Source organism: Stenella coeruleoalba (genome assembly GCF_951394435.1).
Source record: "Stenella coeruleoalba genome assembly, chromosome: 8".
In the NCBI taxonomy this organism is placed as follows: domain Eukaryota; kingdom Metazoa; phylum Chordata; class Mammalia; order Artiodactyla; family Delphinidae; genus Stenella; species Stenella coeruleoalba.
In genome coordinates this window covers 95792080-95812768 of record NC_137154.1, presented here as the reverse complement: position 1 = coordinate 95812768, position 20689 = coordinate 95792080, and the positions used below count along the sequence as shown (strand labels likewise).

General features: G+C 52.5%; 1 protein-coding gene across 1 annotated transcript in view; it reads right to left on the bottom strand.

Moving 5' to 3' along the window:
- The window catches only part of POU2F3 (POU class 2 homeobox 3), a gene marked incomplete at both ends in the record, with an annotated part of 78873 nt that extends 58866 nt beyond the window's left edge, over window positions 1-20007 (bottom strand). The window contains 2 exons of the mRNA XM_079929392.1: window positions 13308-13376; window positions 19980-20007. Of these exons, the coding sequence (XP_079785518.1) occupies window positions 13308-13376; window positions 19980-20007 (97 nt within the window). The remainder of the gene's footprint in view (window positions 1-13307; window positions 13377-19979) is intronic.
- Between the last annotated feature and the right edge of the window lie 682 nt (window positions 20008-20689).

Sequence of the window (20689 nt, the reverse complement as noted above, 5' to 3'; positions counted from 1 at the left end):
CCTCACTTGCTTCCTTTTCCTAAACTCAGTGCATAGTGACCACCACTGATGATCAGAAACAGCTCTCCTGAAGAAACCCACTTGCTACCCCAGGACAGGATGGTCTTACAGGGTCCCTCCACCTCTGACCGTCTGTGGCTTTGGGGATTTTCATGGGTTAAAGCTTCTTCCTCTCTAGAATGGCAGAGTAAACGCGACTGACCTCAGGGCTTCCTTGCAACCCGGCCTGTGTGAGCGTTCCAGTGAGTTTCTCCACCTGCACAGTCATGAGGCTGAACCCCGAAGCCTTGGTCTGCAGGCCCTTAACACAGATGTCAGGAGCGTGGAGCTGAGGAAGGCACTCACTGCCCACCTTTGCTAAAAGGGAAGCCCAGCCTCCTCCGACTTCCCTTTATTATCTGTCATCATTCTTTGATAAATGAAAGGCTCCTCGCCGAGGTTTTCGAATTTTTTAGGAAATAAAATTCCTGTTTCTTCTCAGTCTGAGCTATAGATGGGGCTCTCTGGGGCCCCCTGCATTGCCCCTGTACCTCCTGCTGGCCTCACACTGAGGCCCAAAGTGGGCAGCATGGTCAGAGGCTATGCTGAAGAGGCCAGGGACTCAGGCCCCCGCCTGGAATGGGGCCAAAGGGCCAGGTTCCCCAGCAAAGTCTCCATTCATGATCTGCTGACCCTAGAAAACAATAAAAATCCAACTTTAAAGGAAAAACTCTGTTAAAGAAACCCAGGGTTCCCATCGCTCCTAAATAAGCGCAGGTCAGAGAAGCACCTTGGTCGCTACTTTTCTATCAGAACTTTCTTGTGCTCGAGGGGACCACACAGACACTCCCAGTGCAGCACCCACCACTCACAGGTAGGGAAACTAAGTCCCAGAGAGGATGAGTGACGAGCTAAAGGTCACACAGGTAACACATGGCAAAGCAGGAACAAAGCCCGAGCTCCGATGCCTAGACTTGTCTCTCCACCATAGCCCAGGGGTTCCCTAAAGGTCACCTCCAGACCAGCCCCTTCTCTACTCCTTGCCCAGCCCTGAGAGGGGAAGAGGTTCAAAGAGGTTTAAGGTTGGTAAGAGACACTTCGCCACCCCCTTCCCGGGACTGAGTGAAGTGGGGGTGAGAAGGGTGGGTGGGAAGAGCAGGGATAGCTACCGAGAGGGGCGTGCAGCCGGGCGCTGGTCCTCACGTGGGCACACAGATGTCCTTTGTGCAGCTCAGAGGGGCACGTGTGTGGTAAGAAAGCTTAGATGGGAGATGCTATCTCACATTTGTAGAACAACTCTCACTTCTGAGAGCTGCCACAGATACACTCTTGTTTCATTCATACCTCACAACTTGTTTTACAGATAAGGAAACTGAGGCTGGGCCGTGGCGCCTGAGCTGGAGGAAAGGAAGTTGGATCTCAGGGCTCTGGCTGCAGGGCTGGTGCGCTGGCCAACACGCATGGGTCTTGGGGCGTGCACTGGGTTTGTTCCTTTCTGTGCAGTGCACTTTCGTATCCAGTCCTTATTAGAGTCTCGCCTGCCTGTGAGTTCTACAGAGCCGGGATTCCAGAACTCCTGTTTCACCAGTGAGTACAGTGAGGCTCAGAGAGGGCGGGGCTGGTTAATGTCACACAGCCGTCTTCCGCATCCAGACACCATGCCATGCCCTTTCCCTCACGCGGGGTAACATAGCTTCCTCTCCTTCTGGGGCCTGTGTTCCTAGGGCTGGAGGGGCCACTTCTGAGGGAAGGGTGATGGGGAGGGGGGAGACTTTGTCCAACAAAACAAGGAAACAAAAGCATAAGACAGGGGACTGCCTCTAGGGTAGGGAAAGGGCTTTTAAAGAAACAGGGATCTCAACCCGTTGCTGTGACCTTGAGAAAGTCATTCCTCTTTTCTGACCCCACTCTCTTTCCCCATAAAATAGGAGAATGGGACTAGATCAGAGAATTTTCAAACATTTTGGCAGGAGAACACTATTTTCAAATAATAGGGATTAATTAATAGTTGACATTTATTGAGCATTTACTATGCACCAAGGTTTGTATTAAATTTTATACACAGGAGAGCATTTAATCCTCACAACCACCCTGTGAGTAGGTGCTCTTATTATCCCCATTTTACAGATGAGGAAACTTGAGGCTCAGAGAGGTCAATCAACTTGCCCACCGTTACTGATTAGTAAATTGCCGAGTAGAAACTCAAGCCCACGTCTGTCCACCAGCCAAGGCTGACCACACCACAGTATATATTGACATACTATCTCCAAACGAAAACACATATGGAGTCGCCACAGAAACTTGAGGGGGGAAAAAAAGATTTTTCCAGAACTATAAACATCATCTAGTCTCCTTGAATCTGTACCATCCCTAAACACTGGGTCCTGGGAGGAGGGGTCTTTCCACCAACTCCCTCCCCTTCTTCCGGCCATTTCCTGATTGCCTGGAGTCAGTTTGTTTGAGGGTCCTTCACCAAAGCACGCTTCCCACTCCCAAGCGCAGGTGGATAGGACAGTGTGTTGGCCAGGAGTGAACGAATTCACAGGTAGGTCTACTCAGGAGACAGCCCATATTCCTAATAGAGGGCCCCTAGATTGGCCATTGGGTCACGTGTGGACACTCTGTCCTTCTGATACTAATACTGGCAAATGGCATTACTGTATGGCAGGCTCTGCTCTAAGGGCCTTACACACGTTGGCTTATTCAGTCCTCACAGCAGGGGCTTCCCTGGTTGCACAGCAGTTAAGAATCCGCCTGCCAATGCAGGGGACATGGGTTCGAGCCCTGGTCCGGGAAGATCCCACATGCCGCGGAGCAACGACGCCCGTGTGCCATACTACTGAGCCTGCGCTCTAGAGCCCACGACCCACAACTACTGAGCCCACGTGCCACAACTACTGAAGCCCGTGCGCCTAGAGCCCATGCTCCGCAAGAGAAGCCACCGCAATGAGAAGCCCGTGCACCGCAACGAAGAGTAGCCCCCGCTCGCCGCAACTAAAGAAAACCCGCGTGCAGCAACGAAGACCCAACGCAGCCCTAAATAAATGAATAAATAAATAAATTTATTAAAGAAAAAAAGCCAAAAAAATCAAAAAAAAATTCCTTACTCTCCATAATATTAAAAAAGAAAAACAAACAAAAAAAATCCTCACGGCAACTCTAGGAGCCTATCCCTGTTATTACCTCCATTTTACAGTCTAGGAAACCGAGCAGAGACATTAAGTAACCAGCCCAAGGTCATATAACTAGTAAGTAGAAAAGCTGGGATTCAAATACAGACTCTGGCTCCAAAGTCTATGCCCTTAATGCCTCCGCCTTGGTAAGCTGGGGGCAGCAGTGCCCTTCCTAACACGTTACAGGAACTGAGAGGTACAGCAACCCCCACCTTTCAAATAATAACCAGTGAGCACAAAGGGTCAGCATGTGCTCACGGATCTCAGCATCTTAGAGCCGGAAGTGATCTTAGAGACTCTCAAGTTCAGACCCTCCGTCCAATGCACGAACTCAGGCCTGAAGACGGGAGGTGACTTGCTGACACAGGTTCATGGTAGAGATGAGTCCAGATTCCATCTCTCCTCACATCTCCTCAACCACACGAGAAGGTGCAGACTGTTTCTCCAGTTTCACTGGTAGAAAAACTGAGATGACTAGTCTGTTGTCAGCAGAGGGAGACAGGCCTGAGTCCAGGACCAGAACTCACTCAATGGTCCTTAAGAGCCCAAGCATCCTGTGACGCTGGGGTAAACTGAGTTGGGGCTAGGCGGGGACGGGGACCCAGCTGGTTCTCCCGAGAGGCAGAGGTCACAAATACCCCACCCAGCCAACCACCCTCAGGCCTCCAGGGGCCTGAGGGGAGGGGACAGGGACAGGGTGGGAGCAGCCAGCCCAGTGCTACCTCCCTTTGATACCTTGGAGTCCAGAGCAGACATTTCCCAGCAGGCTTAACCCTTCTTGTGCGTGCTTCCCTTCTCAAGAAAAGCTTAATCATCCTCATTTGAATTTCAAATGACCTCTCCCCTCTCCCCACTCCCTGCCCCAACAGGCTTTGAGGCAGGGATATGGAAATTCACCCAGCAGTATGGAAATCATTGCCCTATGCAAATTGGGCGCCAGGACCCCATCGTCATAGCAACTACTGGGTTTCCTCTCCTTTTGGCCCCTCTCTGGGCTCTCTGGCTTAGATTTTTTGTTCCTCTTCCCAGCAGGCGGGGGGGGGGGGGGGCACCCCTCACCGAGGTGCCCAACGGGGCCCAGACCCACCAGGCTTCCTGCCTGCTTCTCTAGTGCAAATCTGGACCCAGATTTGGTCTCAGCCAAGCGAGACCAGCCGCTGTTTTTTCCTCAGGCTAGCCTAATCCGAGGATGGGCTGGATGGTGGTGAGGAAGTTCTGGAGTCTGGAGGACACAGCGATGCCCCTAGAGGGGGTGACAGGAGAGGAGAGACCTAGAGGGCTTCGGTGGTGCCAGTGATAGGAGATGGAAAGCAGGCACGGAACCTGTATGTAAAATGCCATGCAAATGAACACCTATTATTTTTTGAGTCAACAGCACGAGTGCTTTCTGGGGAGATGCCTGCAGCTCTGTTTCCCGTGCTCCGAGCTTGGCACAAAGGCCTGCCGTCCCTGAGTCTCCCAGGGCCCTGCTGTTACCCAGGAGCTCCCCCACAGTCAGCTCTAAGCCCATGGAGAATCCAGGAGGGGACTTTGAACTGTCTGTGGCTGAAGTCCCTAGAAATGAAATTCAGCCTCCTTTGAGGACTCTGGTCATTCGCTCAGCTTCCCCAGCCCTGTCCTACCAGACCCTCAGGCTCCAATGAGAGGAACGCAGCCCCAGTTGGGATGACCTCAAGGGGCTTCCCTTTTAAGGACGTGTCTGCCCCTCTTCCCCTTGGCTGTGGGGAGTGGGGAGTGAGAGGAGGCAAGGGGAGCTGCACCTGCTTCTCCCCTCAGCAGCTCTTCCTAAGGATGGGTCATCCTGGCAGAGCCCTTCCCTTCCCGAGGGGGACCCACTAGCAAATGCGGGCAGAGACTCCAACTTCCGTCTCCCCTACCCTTCCTGTAGTTTCACAAACCACCCCCCACCACCACCCCAGCCTGCCTTTGATAGAGCCTTGACCAGAAAGGAAGACTGCCAGTGGGTGTACCCCACCACCAGACTGCCCAACCTGCCCTGAGGGCTTTGAGGTGGGGATTGTGTGAGTCGTGTGTGTTTGCACGTGAGTGTGAGTTGGGCGTGTGTGTGTCTGTGTGTTTGGGAGTGGGGCGGACGGAGTGTAACTGCATTTCAGTTGTCCGGATTGGGGCTGCTCTTTTTTTTTTTTTTAAATAGGATTTACTCTTTTTTTTTTAATTTATTTATTTATTTAGGGCTGTGTTGGGTCTTCATTTCTGTGCGAGGGCTTTCTCTAGTTGTGGCGAGCAGGGGCCACTCTTCATCGCGGTGCGCGGGCCTCTCACTATCGCGGCCTCTCGTTGCGGGGCACAGGCTCCAGACGGGGCTGCTCTTCAAGCCCGAAGACGTAACCCTAATTTGGCTGCTCATTTCTTTTCAAATTCTTTTTCCACTTGTTCAGCATTTTTCCACACCAGGTGTTCATTGCTGTAACTGTTTCTTAAGGAGGAGGGTGGACCCAAGAGACCAAAAGCATTTACTCACAGCTTATGAGGGAGGGGGGCTGCAATTTGGGTGCCTTAGTGAAGGGCTAAGGCCCAGAAGCTACAGTGTTGAGTCTCTGGACGCTGCTCAGGGCGTGTGTGTGTGTGTGTGTGTGTGTGTGTGTGTGTGTGTTGGTAGCAGGTTGGGGGTGGGTGTCATTTCACCCTTGGCAGCAAAGGATAGCCTGGGACTGACCTCTCCTGCTGGATCTCCCCATCATTGCCCCCACGGCACCAACAGTGGGAGTAGGAGGGATGCTAAGAAGGTCATAAGATGTACCCATTGCCCATGGGATGCCAAAGGAAAGGGGCATTCTTATGCACAGTCTTATCCTCTAATGCAGGGCACCTCCAAGTGTGGTCCAACAGCCAGGCTGGTCTGAGCTGTTCATTAAGGTCGGAGACCAGATGCATCCAAACACAGAGAGTAAGAATTTAGAAATGTTCACAGCACCCCAAGTACGTCATTAGTGAGCGCTCCCTGTGGACGCAGTGGAGACAAGTCTGGGCCCTGTTGAATGTGTGTGGTGGGTACGAGCTGCATACCAGTCCTGCACGGTGGGACTGTGGACTGCTCTGTGACAGACCGGAAGTAAAACGACCGGTCCTGCAGCCCGCGTTGTTTGAAGCGGTGCCCTAAGGAATGACTGCTGATGAAACCAAGCGGAACTCCAGATGGTAAAAGCCAGCACACAGATGCCCCCCCACCCGGCCCCCTCGCTTTGTTCCCTCTTAGGCTGGAGAGAAAAGGAGGTCCATGTTCTTCTGGGGGCTGCAGATGGCAGCTGGGGTGGGGAAGGTGGCCTTCCTTAAAGAGATCTCCGAGAGGAAGAGGGACGGGTGTCAGGCAGGACTTGGCTCATCCACCTGCACTGGTGCTAAGGTTTAACGTAATTTTATATTTACAAACATACCTGCTACCCAGAGGCAAGTACTAATTTAGTCCATATGGACTATTACCCCTCTTGAGATTGTGACATACACACTCCTAACACACTCATATATAGTGTGCTTAGACTTTAAAGTATCTTGACTCATTTCTGGACACGAATGTGTTATAAACCTCCTGATTTCAAGCAGCATATAAAAAACCACTGCTATTAAAAACACTTTCATCTGAGCAGCATGGTCCTGCCCTGTGGGCTTGGGTTTGGGACTAGATGGGTGAGAAAGTGTGGCACAGGTGGGAGCTGCTGTAGTAATTCTTCTATTTGCAGAGGTTCTCTGTGTGCTACAGGCAGGTACCTCCTGACGCCACAGGCTGCTCCCCCGGGACCTCTGGCGCACACAGCCACAGGATGAAGCCTGGATGGTGAATTAGTACCTCCTCATCCCCCTGCACAGAAACTGGAAACGTGGTGAGATGGAAGCCACTCTGGTTTGAGAAGGCCAGAACCAGGGGCAAGGGGCTTAGGCTGCAGCATGAGGGCTGTAGACAAGAGATAGGAAAGGACTTCCGACACTGAGAATTGTATCCTACAAGAATAGGTGGCCAAGAGAAATTGTGGGGTTAGCTTTTCTTAAGGATGGAAGATAAATGAGGGGAAAATAGCTCTAAGAACAGGCTCCTTTATTTTCCAGGGATGGTTTTGAAATGGCTTCAAAGGAAGAGAGAGGTATGGACAAGATATCCTCTCAGAATCCAGGGATTCATGTCAGTTCCCCCTGGACATCTGGAGGGGCTGTGGCTTCCTTTTTGTCCTCCAGAGAGGTAAGGGAGAGAGTGGGTACAGACCAAGGCACAGGACCAGAGTCATCAGGCTTGAATCCTAGAGCCCACCCAGCTCATTCTCTTCACTTTACTCCCTCAAGCCCTCTCTCCCGCCATATTATGACAAGGAAACTCGAGTCTAAGGCACAAGCAGACTTGTCCCACACTGCTCAGTGACAGAGCTTTGTCTTGTCTCCTGAACGTTTCTGATAATTATCAACCTAATGATGGACTGTATTTGTATGGTGACATTCACTTTGCAAAGTGCTTTCACACCCACTCTGTCATTTAATCATAAAAGGGTGTGTGTATGTGTGTGTGCGCACACGCACACGCGTGCGCCTGTGTGTCTCATTTAGAAAGAGCTGTCAATAGGAGACTGTTCTGCACCTTCCCCCAAGTCTCACCTCACCCCAGGTACTTCCTAGACTTCTCTCGTCCTCTCTGTCATTGAAAGAATAGTTTTATTCCATAAACATTTGGGTTAAAACCCACACACGTCTCTAGAGCCTTCCACCTGTTTCTGCCTGGAACTGCACCTCTTCGTCGCAGTGAGACGTAGTTTCTTTATCCTTAGCTGTTTTCTTGGGGACTCACTAGGGTGGAGATGGCGAGGTCCCAGGAATGAACTGACCAAGACGGGGCTTCTCTTCTTGGGTCAGTTACTCATTATTTCTTTGGGCCTTAAGGAGAATCACTAACCTCTCTGGGCTCCCCTATATAATCGTGTCCATTCCGTCTTAAAACCATGCAGAAAGTTGCCAGATTTAAGTGAGGAGACTCTCTCCAAAGGGTCCCCACACAGCTAGCTCCCCTGGATGGTCCTTCCGGACGGTGGGACACGGTGAGCCATTTCACCTCTCAGATAGGCAACTGAAGCAAAGAAGAAGGGCAGCAGGAAGGGATGACTGAACAGAGTCCGGTCCCCACCCCCTTCCTTCTTGCTCCCCTTTTCCTCCCCTGGGCTCCCCTCGTGGAGCCCTTCCTTCCCAGATCTCTGAGCAGCACAAGGGTCCTAAGGCATCTGCTCCACTGTCATCTGGGCCTGCAAACCCCCACTCCACCCATGACAACTGAGCCTGCAGAATGCGGGGAGCCGGGGCTGGTGTGTCAGTGAGGCTGGCCCAGGATGAGAGAAGAGATGGAGACAGTTCTCTCCAAGGCCAGATTCTCCCTCTCCACAGTTCACCAAAGGGAGTAAGTGGACCCCAGCTCTTTCCCTCTCTTCCCCAGCAAGCACATTTTGGCACCAGACAAGGCTTCTGCCTCTTGGATGAGACCAACCCCCCAGCAGGGGCTTGGCTGTCCTCTGGCCAAGGAGGAGAGCCAAGCCCCTTGGCTGGAGCCGCCTGCCATAATTTCGGCATCTCCCTGATGCCGCCACTCTCTTGTGTCCTCTGTCCCTGGTTTCCTGTGCTGGTCCCCAGTCTTCCCACCACCATCTCTGGGTAAATAGTCACTAGAAAGACCCAAGTTTAATTCTGTCATTTGCTAGATACAGAACCCTGGGGAGATCAGCTAACCAGCCTCAACTTCCCCGTCTGCAAAGTGGGATGGTGCCATCTACCCTCACAGAATTGTTGTAAAGTCCAAACGCACTGTTTGAACGTGCTCTTCCAAACACAGGTTGGCCCTGTGATCCACTCCACTATGAAGCCCTGGAGGAAAGCTCCTGGAAGACAGGGACTGTTTCGTCATCTTTCTGAGCCCAGGGTCTGACACAAGCGAGGACTGCCAGCGAGGTCAGAGAAGAGGACGGAGCCTGAACAGAGCAAGGCAGCTGGAGGTGTCAGAAGGAGAGCGGGCTGAGAGGGGTGGTGGAAGGAGGGGATATAGGGGCTGAGGGAGGTGACGGGGTAGACGGGCAGAGCTCAGGGCTGAGGAAGTCCCCACACAAATGCACAGTGTGGGAACTGATGGCAGAGAATATGGAAAAGCAGAACTGCATACACATCTTTAAAAATTCAGCCCTTAGAGGCTATCCAGCCCCAAACCCTCCTTAATGGGGAGCAAAATAAATGTCTGGGTGGGAAAACATTTGCCCAATAATCTGCAGGGAGTTAATAGACTGCAGTCAGGACTGAGTTTGATTACTGGTTAGAAGCTGTGTGATCCTGGGCTAGTTAGTTTCTCATTCTGAGCCACAATTTCCTCATTGATAAAAATGGCAATTGTAAGAATTAAATGAGGTAATGCATGTACAGTTGGCTCCACGGGCCTGGGTATGGGAAGGAGGCTCCGTGGATGTGACTGGCCTTTCCCTTCTTCTTCTCAAGCCCACCGTATTTGTCCTCCCCCTGTGTAGGAGGCTACACTGTGACCAGAGTGGTCAAAAGTCATAGGGTTATCTGCTTGGGTGCTTGGGGATTGTCAGTTATGGAGCTGGGAGCTTTTGAAATGTGGGTAAGGCTATGTTCTTATCAACCACTCAGTTGAGAACCGGAAAAAAAAAAAAATCGGTGTCAGTCTCAAGAAGGAAGGAAAAGTAAAAACGGGAAGTAAGAGGAAGGATAGAAAAGCTGATAGTTCAGAAATCTAGAAACAGCTTGGCCTCAGTCTTCTGCAGGGTGTGGAAACAACACTGGCCAGGGGATCGGGAGTCTTCTCTGGTCCCGAGTGCTGTCACAAAGACACTGAATTTCTCCTCTGTCCACCCATGCCTCGGCTTCCTCATAGACCGAAGGAAAGGAAAGGATGAGCTAGCTTCCCTGCCACGTCTCTACCAACCGGGAGGTCTGTGTCTGGACTAGAGATCGCTCTCCTTTGCAGTCCTGGCCAGTGTGGAGGGGAAATTCACTTCCCTTTCCCAGCTCCCACCTCATGCACCTTGGGGATTTCACACAACACAGAGGGTGCTCTCAGGGAGCTGGGGCTTTCTAGGTCACCTTTGTTTATAGTTTCTTTAAAACCCAGAGACAAACCACCCCTTAATTCAGGCACTGTTGGGGAGGGGAATCTGCCTTTTAAAAATCCAAAGGAAGCCATTAAACCAAGTTGGTAATCGCTGTGACTCACGATAAGTTTTCCTCTGTAGAAAATGAGTCAGAATGACTTTCCAGGAAGCTTGGTTACTTTAATTAGCTGCCTCTTTTTTTCTTGCCCTTAAAAACATGCAGTAATTTGACAGTCACCTAAGTAAGGATGCTACCAGCCACCAAGCTGAGCCGCTAGAAGTGAAGGATCTGGGAATGGAGGCGTTCTGACAGATGAACTAAAGGGACTCTTTGGAGTTGAGGAGGACCCACACAGACTCTTTCCCTGAATGGTGGAAGGAACAAAATCAACCTGTAGGGTTGATCCACTTGGCCTGAGTGAAGGGGAGAAGGGCACCCCAGCTACCTGCAGCCCCAGAACACTTAGCATCAAGTCTCGTTGTGTATATTACAGAATCTTAATGATGCCATTAGAGGAAATGATGACCGCAGCTGTCAATGTGCCAAGCACTGTGCTGAGGGCTTTAAATATCTCAGCTAACCCTCAACCCACTCTCTACGATGGACATTAATTGTCCTCTTTAGAAGAGATCAGGCTAAACTAACTCATCAGATCACATAAACCAGTCAGCAGCAGAGCTGTGATTCTTACCCCAGGTCTGTTTGATTCTAAACCCACACTCTTCAAAGGTCATCTGTTCCTGCCTCCTAGGGAAGCAAAGCGGCTGGTCCAAGGTCACATTCTGAACTGGCAGACACTGAGATGACACTCGTATTCTGAAAGTCCCAGTTTATGTTCAGACTCTTTCTCCTTCAACCTTTCTCCTTCAAGCTCCCACAGTCCCAGACAGGAGGCCAGAGCTTGCTGAGACTGCCTGTAACGCCTTAACCTTCCTAATCCCCAGGTTCTGAACTCCCTCTGTCTCCTGGATCGCTTTTCAGGGTCTCATGTAGGTCCTTCTCACTCCTGACACAGTTGTCTTGACTTGGTCCCGTAACTAATAACAGAGCACCAGAGCTATCCTGTTAAGTGTGGACTTCCACCCTCATGGACACTCTCTTAGCTGTGTCACCACATACCTGGGGCAATATACCTGGCCCAGGTGAACAGGGTCAGCTCTAGCCAGCCTGCTACTGGGAAAGGGTGACTCAACTTCTGAATCAAGGCTTCTGGACTCTGGTTTTTCTCTAGGGAAGAGTTCAGAGCAGAGATGTACCTATTACTACTCATCAGGTGAACTGATATGAAAGCCTTGCTGGAGTTCTGGAGATGAAAGGGAATTTTCTTCACAACTGGGGAGAACAGATACCCCACTCTACAGACCTTTAAACATACTCAGCTAATAAATCAACTGACAAATGGTTGCAATTGGCCCACTCTCTCCAAGCTTAACTGTTCCCAGACACAAAGCAAAGTATAAAACATGTACCACTACCCGTGTAAACAGACAGTTTCAAGACTAAATTGAGGGCGGAGGGGCAGAAACGTTTATGGTAAATGTATGCTGCAGATGCCTCCACAAGACCCCCAATTATCGTGTCCCTGATCCTGAGTCTTTTAGCTTCAAGAATGGAACTAGACTGCACCTGAAGACTTGGGAAAAGATTTCAGCTCTGGGGGACATCGATTCTCTTCCACTTCTAATTTCTATGCCTCTAATGATCCAGATGAAAGACTAATTGAGGTCTTGTTGGGATACTATTAAAGTTATTTGGTGGTGTTACAACTTATGCTCATCTTTCTTCAAGTTCTTTTTAATTATATGGAGTTTTCAAAGCAAGGTTTGGACTATGGAGTTAAAAGAGAGAGCTAGGGGCTTCCCTGGTGGCGCAGTGGTTGAGAGTCCGCCTGCCGATGCAGGGGACACGGGTTTGCGCCCCAGTCCGGGAAGATCCCACATGCCGTGGAGCGGCTGGGCCCGTGAGCCATGGCCACTGAACTTGCGCGTCTGGAGCCTGTGCTCCGCAATGGGAGAGGCCACAACAGTGAGAGGCCCGCGTACCGCAAAAAAAAAAAAAAAAAAAGAGAGAGAGAGAGAGAGCTATGAAACTTTCTTCTCAACTCTTCCCTCTCCTTTTCCTTTTATTCACAAAGCAAAGACATCTAAAGGCACCAAGCCCTCCTTTCTGGGTCTGTTTGCCACCCACATGCATGTAATTTGGAAGAGGAACACTTGTCCATGGGCCTCTTTGATTAGTTCCTTGAGTAGGATTATTGAGAAATCTGGGGTTAAAAGGCCTTAGTTCCCATCTACCAGAGACACATTCTGACTTCCGTCAGTCAGTAGCAGCTGGGAACACAGCCTGCTGCTTCTAGGGGCCTTGAAAAAAAAATGGTACTGATGAACCTTGTTGCAGGGCAGGAATAAAGATGTAGTCATAGAGCATGGACTTGAGGACATGGGGTGGGAGGGGGAAGCTAGGGCGAAGTGAGAGTAGCATCGACATATATACACTATCGAATGTAAAATAGTTGGCTGGTGGGAAGCAGCAGCATAGCACAGGGAGATCAGCTCGGTGCTTTGCGATGACCTAGAGGGGTGGGATAGGGAGGGCGGGAGGGAGGCTCAAGAGGGTGGGGATATGGGGACGTGTACGCATATGGCTGATTCGCTTTGTTGTGCAACAGAAACTAACAGGGTATTGTGAAGCAATTATACTGCAATAAAGATCTATTAAAAAAATAGTAAAAAAAGCTAAAAGCAAAAAAACAAATGTTACTTAAAAATGAAAAAAAAAAAGTGAATCTCCTCCCTGACTTCTTGTTTGTTTCTAAGGATCTGGCCCTTTCCTAGCCTAGTTTCAGAGGCTTTGTTCCGTTGTATACCGATGTCTACTGTTCAAAGGCTCCAGGGTCATACCCCCTGTCTCTAGGGAATCCCTTCATTTCCTAAGACCCAGCCTTTGGGTCTGATTGGCTGAAAGACCAAGCCGGAAGAGGTACCACGTTATTCCATTATTCGATGAATTCCAGTAACTCTGTCCTACCCTTGCTTTTCTGTTTCATTTCCCAGAAGAGAAGACCCTTACCTGTCTCCACCTGGCTGAGAGCACTTCGAGCAACTGTAGAATCTGCTACATCCCCACTCATCTTGATATCTGCAGGGAGAACACAACTGATTTTAGTAACAGGTCACAATTTTTCTCGCTATGACATATGTGGCTTTAACTAAACAGCGAAGATGAATGGGTAATTACAACAAGCATCAGACTTTCAAATTCCTGATTCCTAAACATACAACTATTAGAATATTCATAAGCTTGGAGCACATATCCCCTCGTCCCAGGCTTGCCTCCTTTCCCCCTTTCTCCAGTGCTACTGCAGGGTCTCTCCCCTTTGCATCATTCACGGCCACTTCCTTCTATCACCAGGCTCAGTTGGTAAAAATTTAACAAGGGGAAGGGTACAGCGGAGGGAGGGGAATGGGGGAGAAGGCTCCTCATTCTCCATCCTCATTTCCTTTGGGATTTGGGGGATGTCTGTTATTTTTTAAAGTAGCACAAGAAATATCCATCTCCCGTCCTCCCCCTCATAATAACTCTACCTTGAGAGGTAAGAGCACCCTTGAACCAAGGCTTGCCCTTCTCATCTTTTTTAGCCAATCCTGCCTCTATTCTCTGCCTGATTCTCAGAGGTCAACCCACTGTCTGGTGATCAAACCCTAGTTCCTGTGTGGCCCTCCTTGGGAACCCTTACCTTCTCTCCTACTCCTTCAACGTTCTCAGTAAGAAAGGGATGGCAGGCGGGTCAGCGTCCCGCGGAGAGAGAAGACCTACACAAGGCCCCCTGTCTCAGCCCCCAAGTGCTGCGGGTCTGGCCTCTCTGCCCTGCTTCATTTCAGTAAATTAAACATTTACCCACAACAGACAGCTGCCGCTGCCTAAGAGGCCCCTAAGTCTCCTCAAGGGTCAGCAAAGAGAAGGAAAGAGACAACTTTGAGCTAACTCACTCTCAGCTCCTCTCCTTATGAAACCACCCCAATACTGAAGCCGTTAAAGACAGAAGAATATTTTATTCAAATCATGTTGACCCCCCCCCCCTTCTCTGGGGCAGCACTTTAACTCTTTCAAACCAGATAAAGTCTTGGTGAGCCAATTTGCATACCCGGCCCCCCAGCCAATCCCGGGTAAGCAGCCCGTCTTAATTTGGGCCACATAATTGGGCAGTTGACAGTCTGGATGTCTGAGGTCTGGAGATGACCAGGACGAGGGAGAAGGGTGGACCTCCGCCCCAGGAAAAGCAGGAAGAAACCGACTTTTATTTCTTCTTCTTCTTCTACTTTTTTTTTTTTTTTTAGGGCAATGATGTGTGTGGCTCTGGCAGAGGTTTAAAGTGTGGTCCCAGGGGATGCAGTGACTGCAGTGCAGGAGGGGTGACTGTTATGCCAAGCAAGACAGAGATGGGGAGTCCCGAGGTTCTACAGCCCTTGGAACACCCCAGGAGCAGGGGAGGGAGTAAGCAACCTTGGGAGCCACTGTAGTTTGAGGAATAGTTTTGAGACCGGTCAAAGTGATGACTCCCAGGTAAACACTTGGAGCTCCGTACAGCCCTCCCCAGACATCCACACTGTCCTGCGTGGTTACAGACCTCTAGGGGAAACCCTGCAGCCACACTTGCCACCCCTCTCAGTGCACTACATTTAAGAAGGCATTTCTCCAGCCTAACCAAAGTCCTTCCTGCTGCAGTTTGAAACTTTTTGTACAGTCTGTCATGCATGAATATGCAGAGTAACTAGTGTGGGCCACCCGGACAGGTCTGCAAAGGGCTTCTGCTACTCCACGCTTTCTGCTCCAGGGGGGAAATGGGCTTAGCTTCGTCCCACCCATGAAGGGCCACGCTGGAGCTGGGCATTGCCTATTATAGATCGGCTCAGTTACACTTCCCCATAGGGATCCTTCAACAGTGCAGAGAAAACGTCAGAGACTGCTGGGAGGGGGCGGGAGGGGGTGAGTGCTCACCACCTCTCCCGTTGCTGAGCACAGGCTCTGGAAGCGCAGGCTCAGCGGCCATGGCTCACGGGCCCAGCCACTCCGTGGCATGTGGGATCCTCCGAGACCGGGGCACGAACCCATGTCCCCTGCATCGGCAGGAGGACTCTCAACCACTGGGAAGCCCTCTCAGTGGGCTTTTAAACCTGCTTCAGTGGCGCTGGGAATTCAGAGCATGGGTTTTGACAGCAGACAGACCTGGATTTAATCCCAGTGCCATCCTAACTAGCACAGGGGGACCCTGGCCACATATTTGAACCTCAGTTTTCTCAGCTAAAAAAAAAAAAAAATGAGAAAAATGATACTTCCCAGAGTTATAGTGAGGAGCAAATAAGATACTGAATGAAAACCGCCTGGCACAGTTCCTGGCACAAAGGAAGCACGTGATAAATGAATTAACTAAACAGATACTTAGGCTTCGATCGGAGTCCCCTTCTTCCATTACAGTTAACGGCTTTGGTTTTTCTGTCTAAGCAGTATCGTAATTTGTCCTTTATCTGGGAAGCCATCTGCATTCTCCCAATTCTGACTTCATGGGAAAAACGCTCATGGGGACAAGAAGAGTTTAAGAGGTAGTGAGGGTGGGATGATGACCAGGTATTCTGAATCAACTTATTTCAAACATCTGACGTTTAAGAAGGGTGACATTTTAGCTAAACCGTAATTCTATGCCTGTAACCCAAACACTCCTCCAACACCCATTCCCTGCACCACCTTTAACTCTACCCAAAAGCCATCTCTCTGATCTTTTAAATTAGCATAAAAGGTAGTCCTAATCATGTCTAAAATTAACTTTTGAAGGAGTCAAAGGCTCCACACTCTTCCAGGACATCTACTCATTGGATGTACCCATTATGGGAGCAACATTGTGACACTTCGGGATTGGACAGGGATTTGAGTCTGAATGGAGGGTCAGGCTGAGATGATCTGTAAAACCTCTTAATGCCCATAGGATGTTAAGACACTGAGAACCTGTTCCTGTTGGGTAGGAGGCCGAGGCTGATGGGTGCGACGAACTCGTGGGTCTCAGCCTAAAAATGGGCCAACACCGAAACTCGCCGAGACGCCACAACCCTTCGCCTGTCGGACAGCACATGCCGGAGGTGAGTGAGAGAGGTGTGGGGTGCGGTCAGGCTTCTCTGCTGTTCTAATCTCAGCTGGCAACTGAGGAGGCTCCTTGCCATCACTCCCTTCCCTGGGGAGGCTCAGCTGGTCTGTGTAAGAACCCAGATACCAGACGCAGCCCCTCATCTGCTTCACCGGCGCTGTCACCCGCTGAAGCTGGAGCGAAATGTTGGCCGCTGGCCTTGACCTCCCTGTGCCTTGGCATGACCCAGCAGCAGCCCCTCCTTACACATCTGTGAACCAGGATGTGTGTGTGAACCTGCAGGAGCAAAGTCCAAGGGGCAGCACTTCCCCAGGCTGCAGGCCGAGTGTCCACGGTGTCCTGGACCTCCTGGGTCCAGGCTACGCCAGGAAAACAAAAGGCCCACTCCTCTCTCTCCTACTGTCCATCTTCATCTCTTCGGAAGGAACTGGAGCTCCCTCCTGACTTCTCCCTCCCACACCCACTGCTTCAGGCACTTCTACCAGAGGGAATTCAAGGGGCCACCGGTCCTACTTCTGAGCGAGCCAGGGCTCCAACTCTCCCCTGGAGGAGATGCTTCTCGCCTCTTCTTCAAGAGAAATGCACTTCCTCTCAAGAGACCTTCCAACCCAATGGTCCTGAGCTGGAACTGGTATCAGTCTGTGAGACTCGATCCTCCTTTCCCAACGCTGATAGAGAACAGCTCACTGTGAGGAAAAGGGCAAAAAAGAGATGCTCTGGGACTAACCAGGTGTCCCCCTCCAGCTGGTTTCCCACTGTTTCCTCCATCTCTTCTCTCCCTCCTGAGCTTTCTGTCTGACTCTTGTCTACCTGCATTGGGCCTGGGAGGGAGGAGCCCCTCCTTAGCCTGGGTGCCCCTGTGTCTGGTGACGTCATGCCTGCTCAGGTGTTTGTGTTCCACGTGAGAGGTGTGCTACAAAATACAAAGTGCTGAGGTCCCAGGCCAACCTGAATCACGGCTGGTACCCAGGTTATCAGAGCAAAAAGATGGGCTGACTCAGGGGCCGCAGTGCTTGCGGAGCTGCTGAGTGGGGGACCTTACGCATTACTTTGTGTGCCCCTGCTCCCCCTCCAACCCCCCCCAAACTGTTGCAGTAGATCCACGGAGGGGGAATCCCCAAGGGCCTAGGACTGGGGATTTACAGGGCAAGTGCTGCTTATAACGCATCCGCAGGACACAGGATCACTGGGAGGGGAAAAGTAGGGCTCAGAAGAGACCAGATTTCCACAGAGAGGATCCTGGACTGAGACACCCTAGAGAGGGGCCCCCAGGGAGACACTCCATAGACGGATCCTCCCTCAGAGACCCCACAGCAGGGCCCTCGATGAAAGACCTTACAAAGATGATCCCGGACTAAAAAGCCCACTGAGAAGACCCAGCAAAGGGAGCCCTCAAATGGAGACCTAGTTAGAGAGGCCCCACAGAAAGTCCCAAATTGAGCGATCCCTTTGAGGTCTCCAAAGGGGAACCAGACACCACAGAGAGGCCAGGAAACCTCACAGGGAGGCCAGGCAGCCCTGAGGGGAGATGGACTACAGAAGCGGGCTGGGGAGCAGTGGCAAGCAAATGTAGAGAGATGACTCAGGTCACCCACCCGAGGTAAGCAGGTGGACGGAGAACCCGCCTGAGGAGTCAGCGCACCCTGGGTTTAGCTCAATCACCCCCTTTGTGTCTGCCTGCAGGGGACAGGGCTGGGGGAGGTGCCCGGGCTTCTGAAAAGCGTCAGCCTGGAGCTTCCTCCCAGGCCAGGCATGGAGGGCTTGGCCTCCTCACCTCAACCTCACCCTCTCTTTCCTGCTCTGGGCTAGATCCTCTTAGCCCCCAGGCGGCCTCCCTGCTGGGTCCCAGCTGCCCCCCCTCCTCCCACTTCCCCCAGAGCAGGAGCCCCTAGTAGACAATGAGGTGGAAAACCCCCAGGAAGTCTCTGATCTTGGTCCTAAACAACTTCCCACTGGGGGGTGTGCCTTCAGGTTTTGCTCCCATGCACACCTAGGCCTTCTTGGTGGAAAGTGGAGAAAGGAGAACCCGGGATCTGCCCCCAGCTATGTCCAGCTCCATGCTGGTGCTACGAGGTCTGAAAATGGACTTTCCCCAACCATTGGATGATACCCAGTTGGATGATTCTTTCCGCCACACCGAGCCCTCCCTGGCATGTCCTGGCACCTGGGGATCCACTCAGAGCTAACACCTCACCGTCTGCTGGTTTTCACTCAGCCCCACCAGGACTGCGTCTGGGAAACTGGGTTTCCCCCGTGCACCCACTGCTGCTTGATTTCAAGGATTGGCGGCTCCAGGAAGGGCCAAAGCCTCCAGCCTGCCCTGCTCCTTGGGGTAGGTCATGAGAATTGACTCCCTCACTCTTCCTCCAGAAAGGAGAGCAGGTAACAAAATTCCCGTCAACAGCCCTGAAGTCCTTAATGAAGGTCATTCATTGGGTGTTGCTCCCTGTAAGAGGCAAGTTGCTGGTTTGAAATGGCCAAATCAGGCTCAGCTTTCTCCACGTCAGTCCGTCTCTGCTCAGGCCCTCAGACCTCCAGAAGGCCCACCCCGACACCAAGTCCGACCTCCAGGATTAGTAGCTCCAGTCCTTGCCTGGCTGTGGAAGGAGGGATCAGCAGGGTGAATGGAGGGGTCTTGGTTCACTCCATGCCCATAGACCTTTCACGCAGGGGAAACTGACTCCCAGAAAAGCATTTCCATGGCCTAGGTTCCCACCCCTGAGGAGAGGAGGGCTTGGTATCTAAATCCATGGGACATAGAACACAGAGGATGTATCTCTCACTGCCCCCCTCACCCCCCAGACACAGAGATGGAAGCGCTTTCCCACAGGGTCCTGTGCAGGCTTCTCCTCCTGTGCGTCCCAAAGAGCTCCGGCTCAGCCCCCGCACGCGGACTCCCCAGCCCCGCCGCGCACCAGCCTACGGCACTGCCTAGGCTCACGGAGCAGGGGAGCAGGTACACCTTCACGGGTGGGGTCTGCTCCACCTCCTCTCCCAACACACATGGGCACAGGTAGACTCACCTCTGACACACACGGACACATGCTTCCCTAGGCCCTGATCAATACGTGTGCACCGTGGCACCTGCCCCAGGTGTGCCTCTGTAAATGCCCAGCTCCACTCACTTTTCCTAGGCACCCCCTAGACCTTACCAATATCCACTCTCCCCATACTTCACGTAAATGCCTGGGACACCAAACACGCAACATGTGGATACACGTATTTCTCTCACTTCTGCACTCCAAGGTCCACACCCCTGGCTGAGCCAGTGAGCCACCCTTCTGCAACCAGTGAACAGGGCAACTTCCCCGAGACTACCACAGCTCAGCACGCCCAGGTCCCACAGGGCTGCCGCTCTCCAGATGCCAGCGCTCTCCGGATGCGAGGCTTCAGAAGCCCTCCCACCCTCCACCGCAGTCCCTACCTTCATTCTTCCCCAAAGTCCCCCAGACGGACCCTGCGCCCGCCAGCTCGGGGCGACCCGCTATCCACACTGCCCTCTCCTGGCCGCTGGGGAACAAGACCCCCCGAGAGCGGCGCCCCTGTCATTCGCCCCTGCCCGAGCACAGTGACACCTGTCAGAGCGCGCGCCCTCCGCCCCTCACCTGGGTGCATGGGTTCCAGATTCACCATCCTGCCCCAGGCGGGGCCAAAGCCAGCTTCCCCCCAGGCCCCTCGCGGCTGCCCCAGCCGGGCCTCCGGGGAAGCCAGGGTCTCCTTCCTCCCGCCCCCGGCCGCCGCCGCCGCCGCGGGAGCCGCCGCCGGAGCCGTCGCCGCAGCCGTAGCGCGCTCCGCTGCTCCCTCCCGCCCACCCGGGCAGCACTCGGCGCGGCGGGATTGCCACACGCCCCAGGTGAGCACGCGGCGCGGCGGGGCGGGGGCCTCGGGCCACGCCCCCTGGCAGGGCCCCCGCGCCTGGCCCCCGGCCCAGGCAAAGCAGCGATTTGCATTCGGGGAGCCGGGGGCCGGGGGAGGGGGCAGGCGGTGCTGCCGGGGCGGGTCCTGACCCTGCGGAACACCTGTCCACCTCGGACCCGCCAATGGCCTCTCCCCACCGCGCCCGGCCCAACAGCTTGCCCTACTGAGGAACCCCTGGCAGATTAACCAGCGGGGCGGCGGGGGGACGGGCTGAGCTTCCCTCTGGACAGACACCCCAGCTCTGCGAGGAGCTCTGGAAGTGTTTGGAGAAGCCGCGGGAGTGCGCTGGGAAGAATCTGGTGTTGGAATCCTACCTCTCTGCCGCTTACCGGGCTGTGTGACATGAGACAAGGCTCATCACCTCCCTGAACTCAGTTTACTCATCCGTAAAACGGGG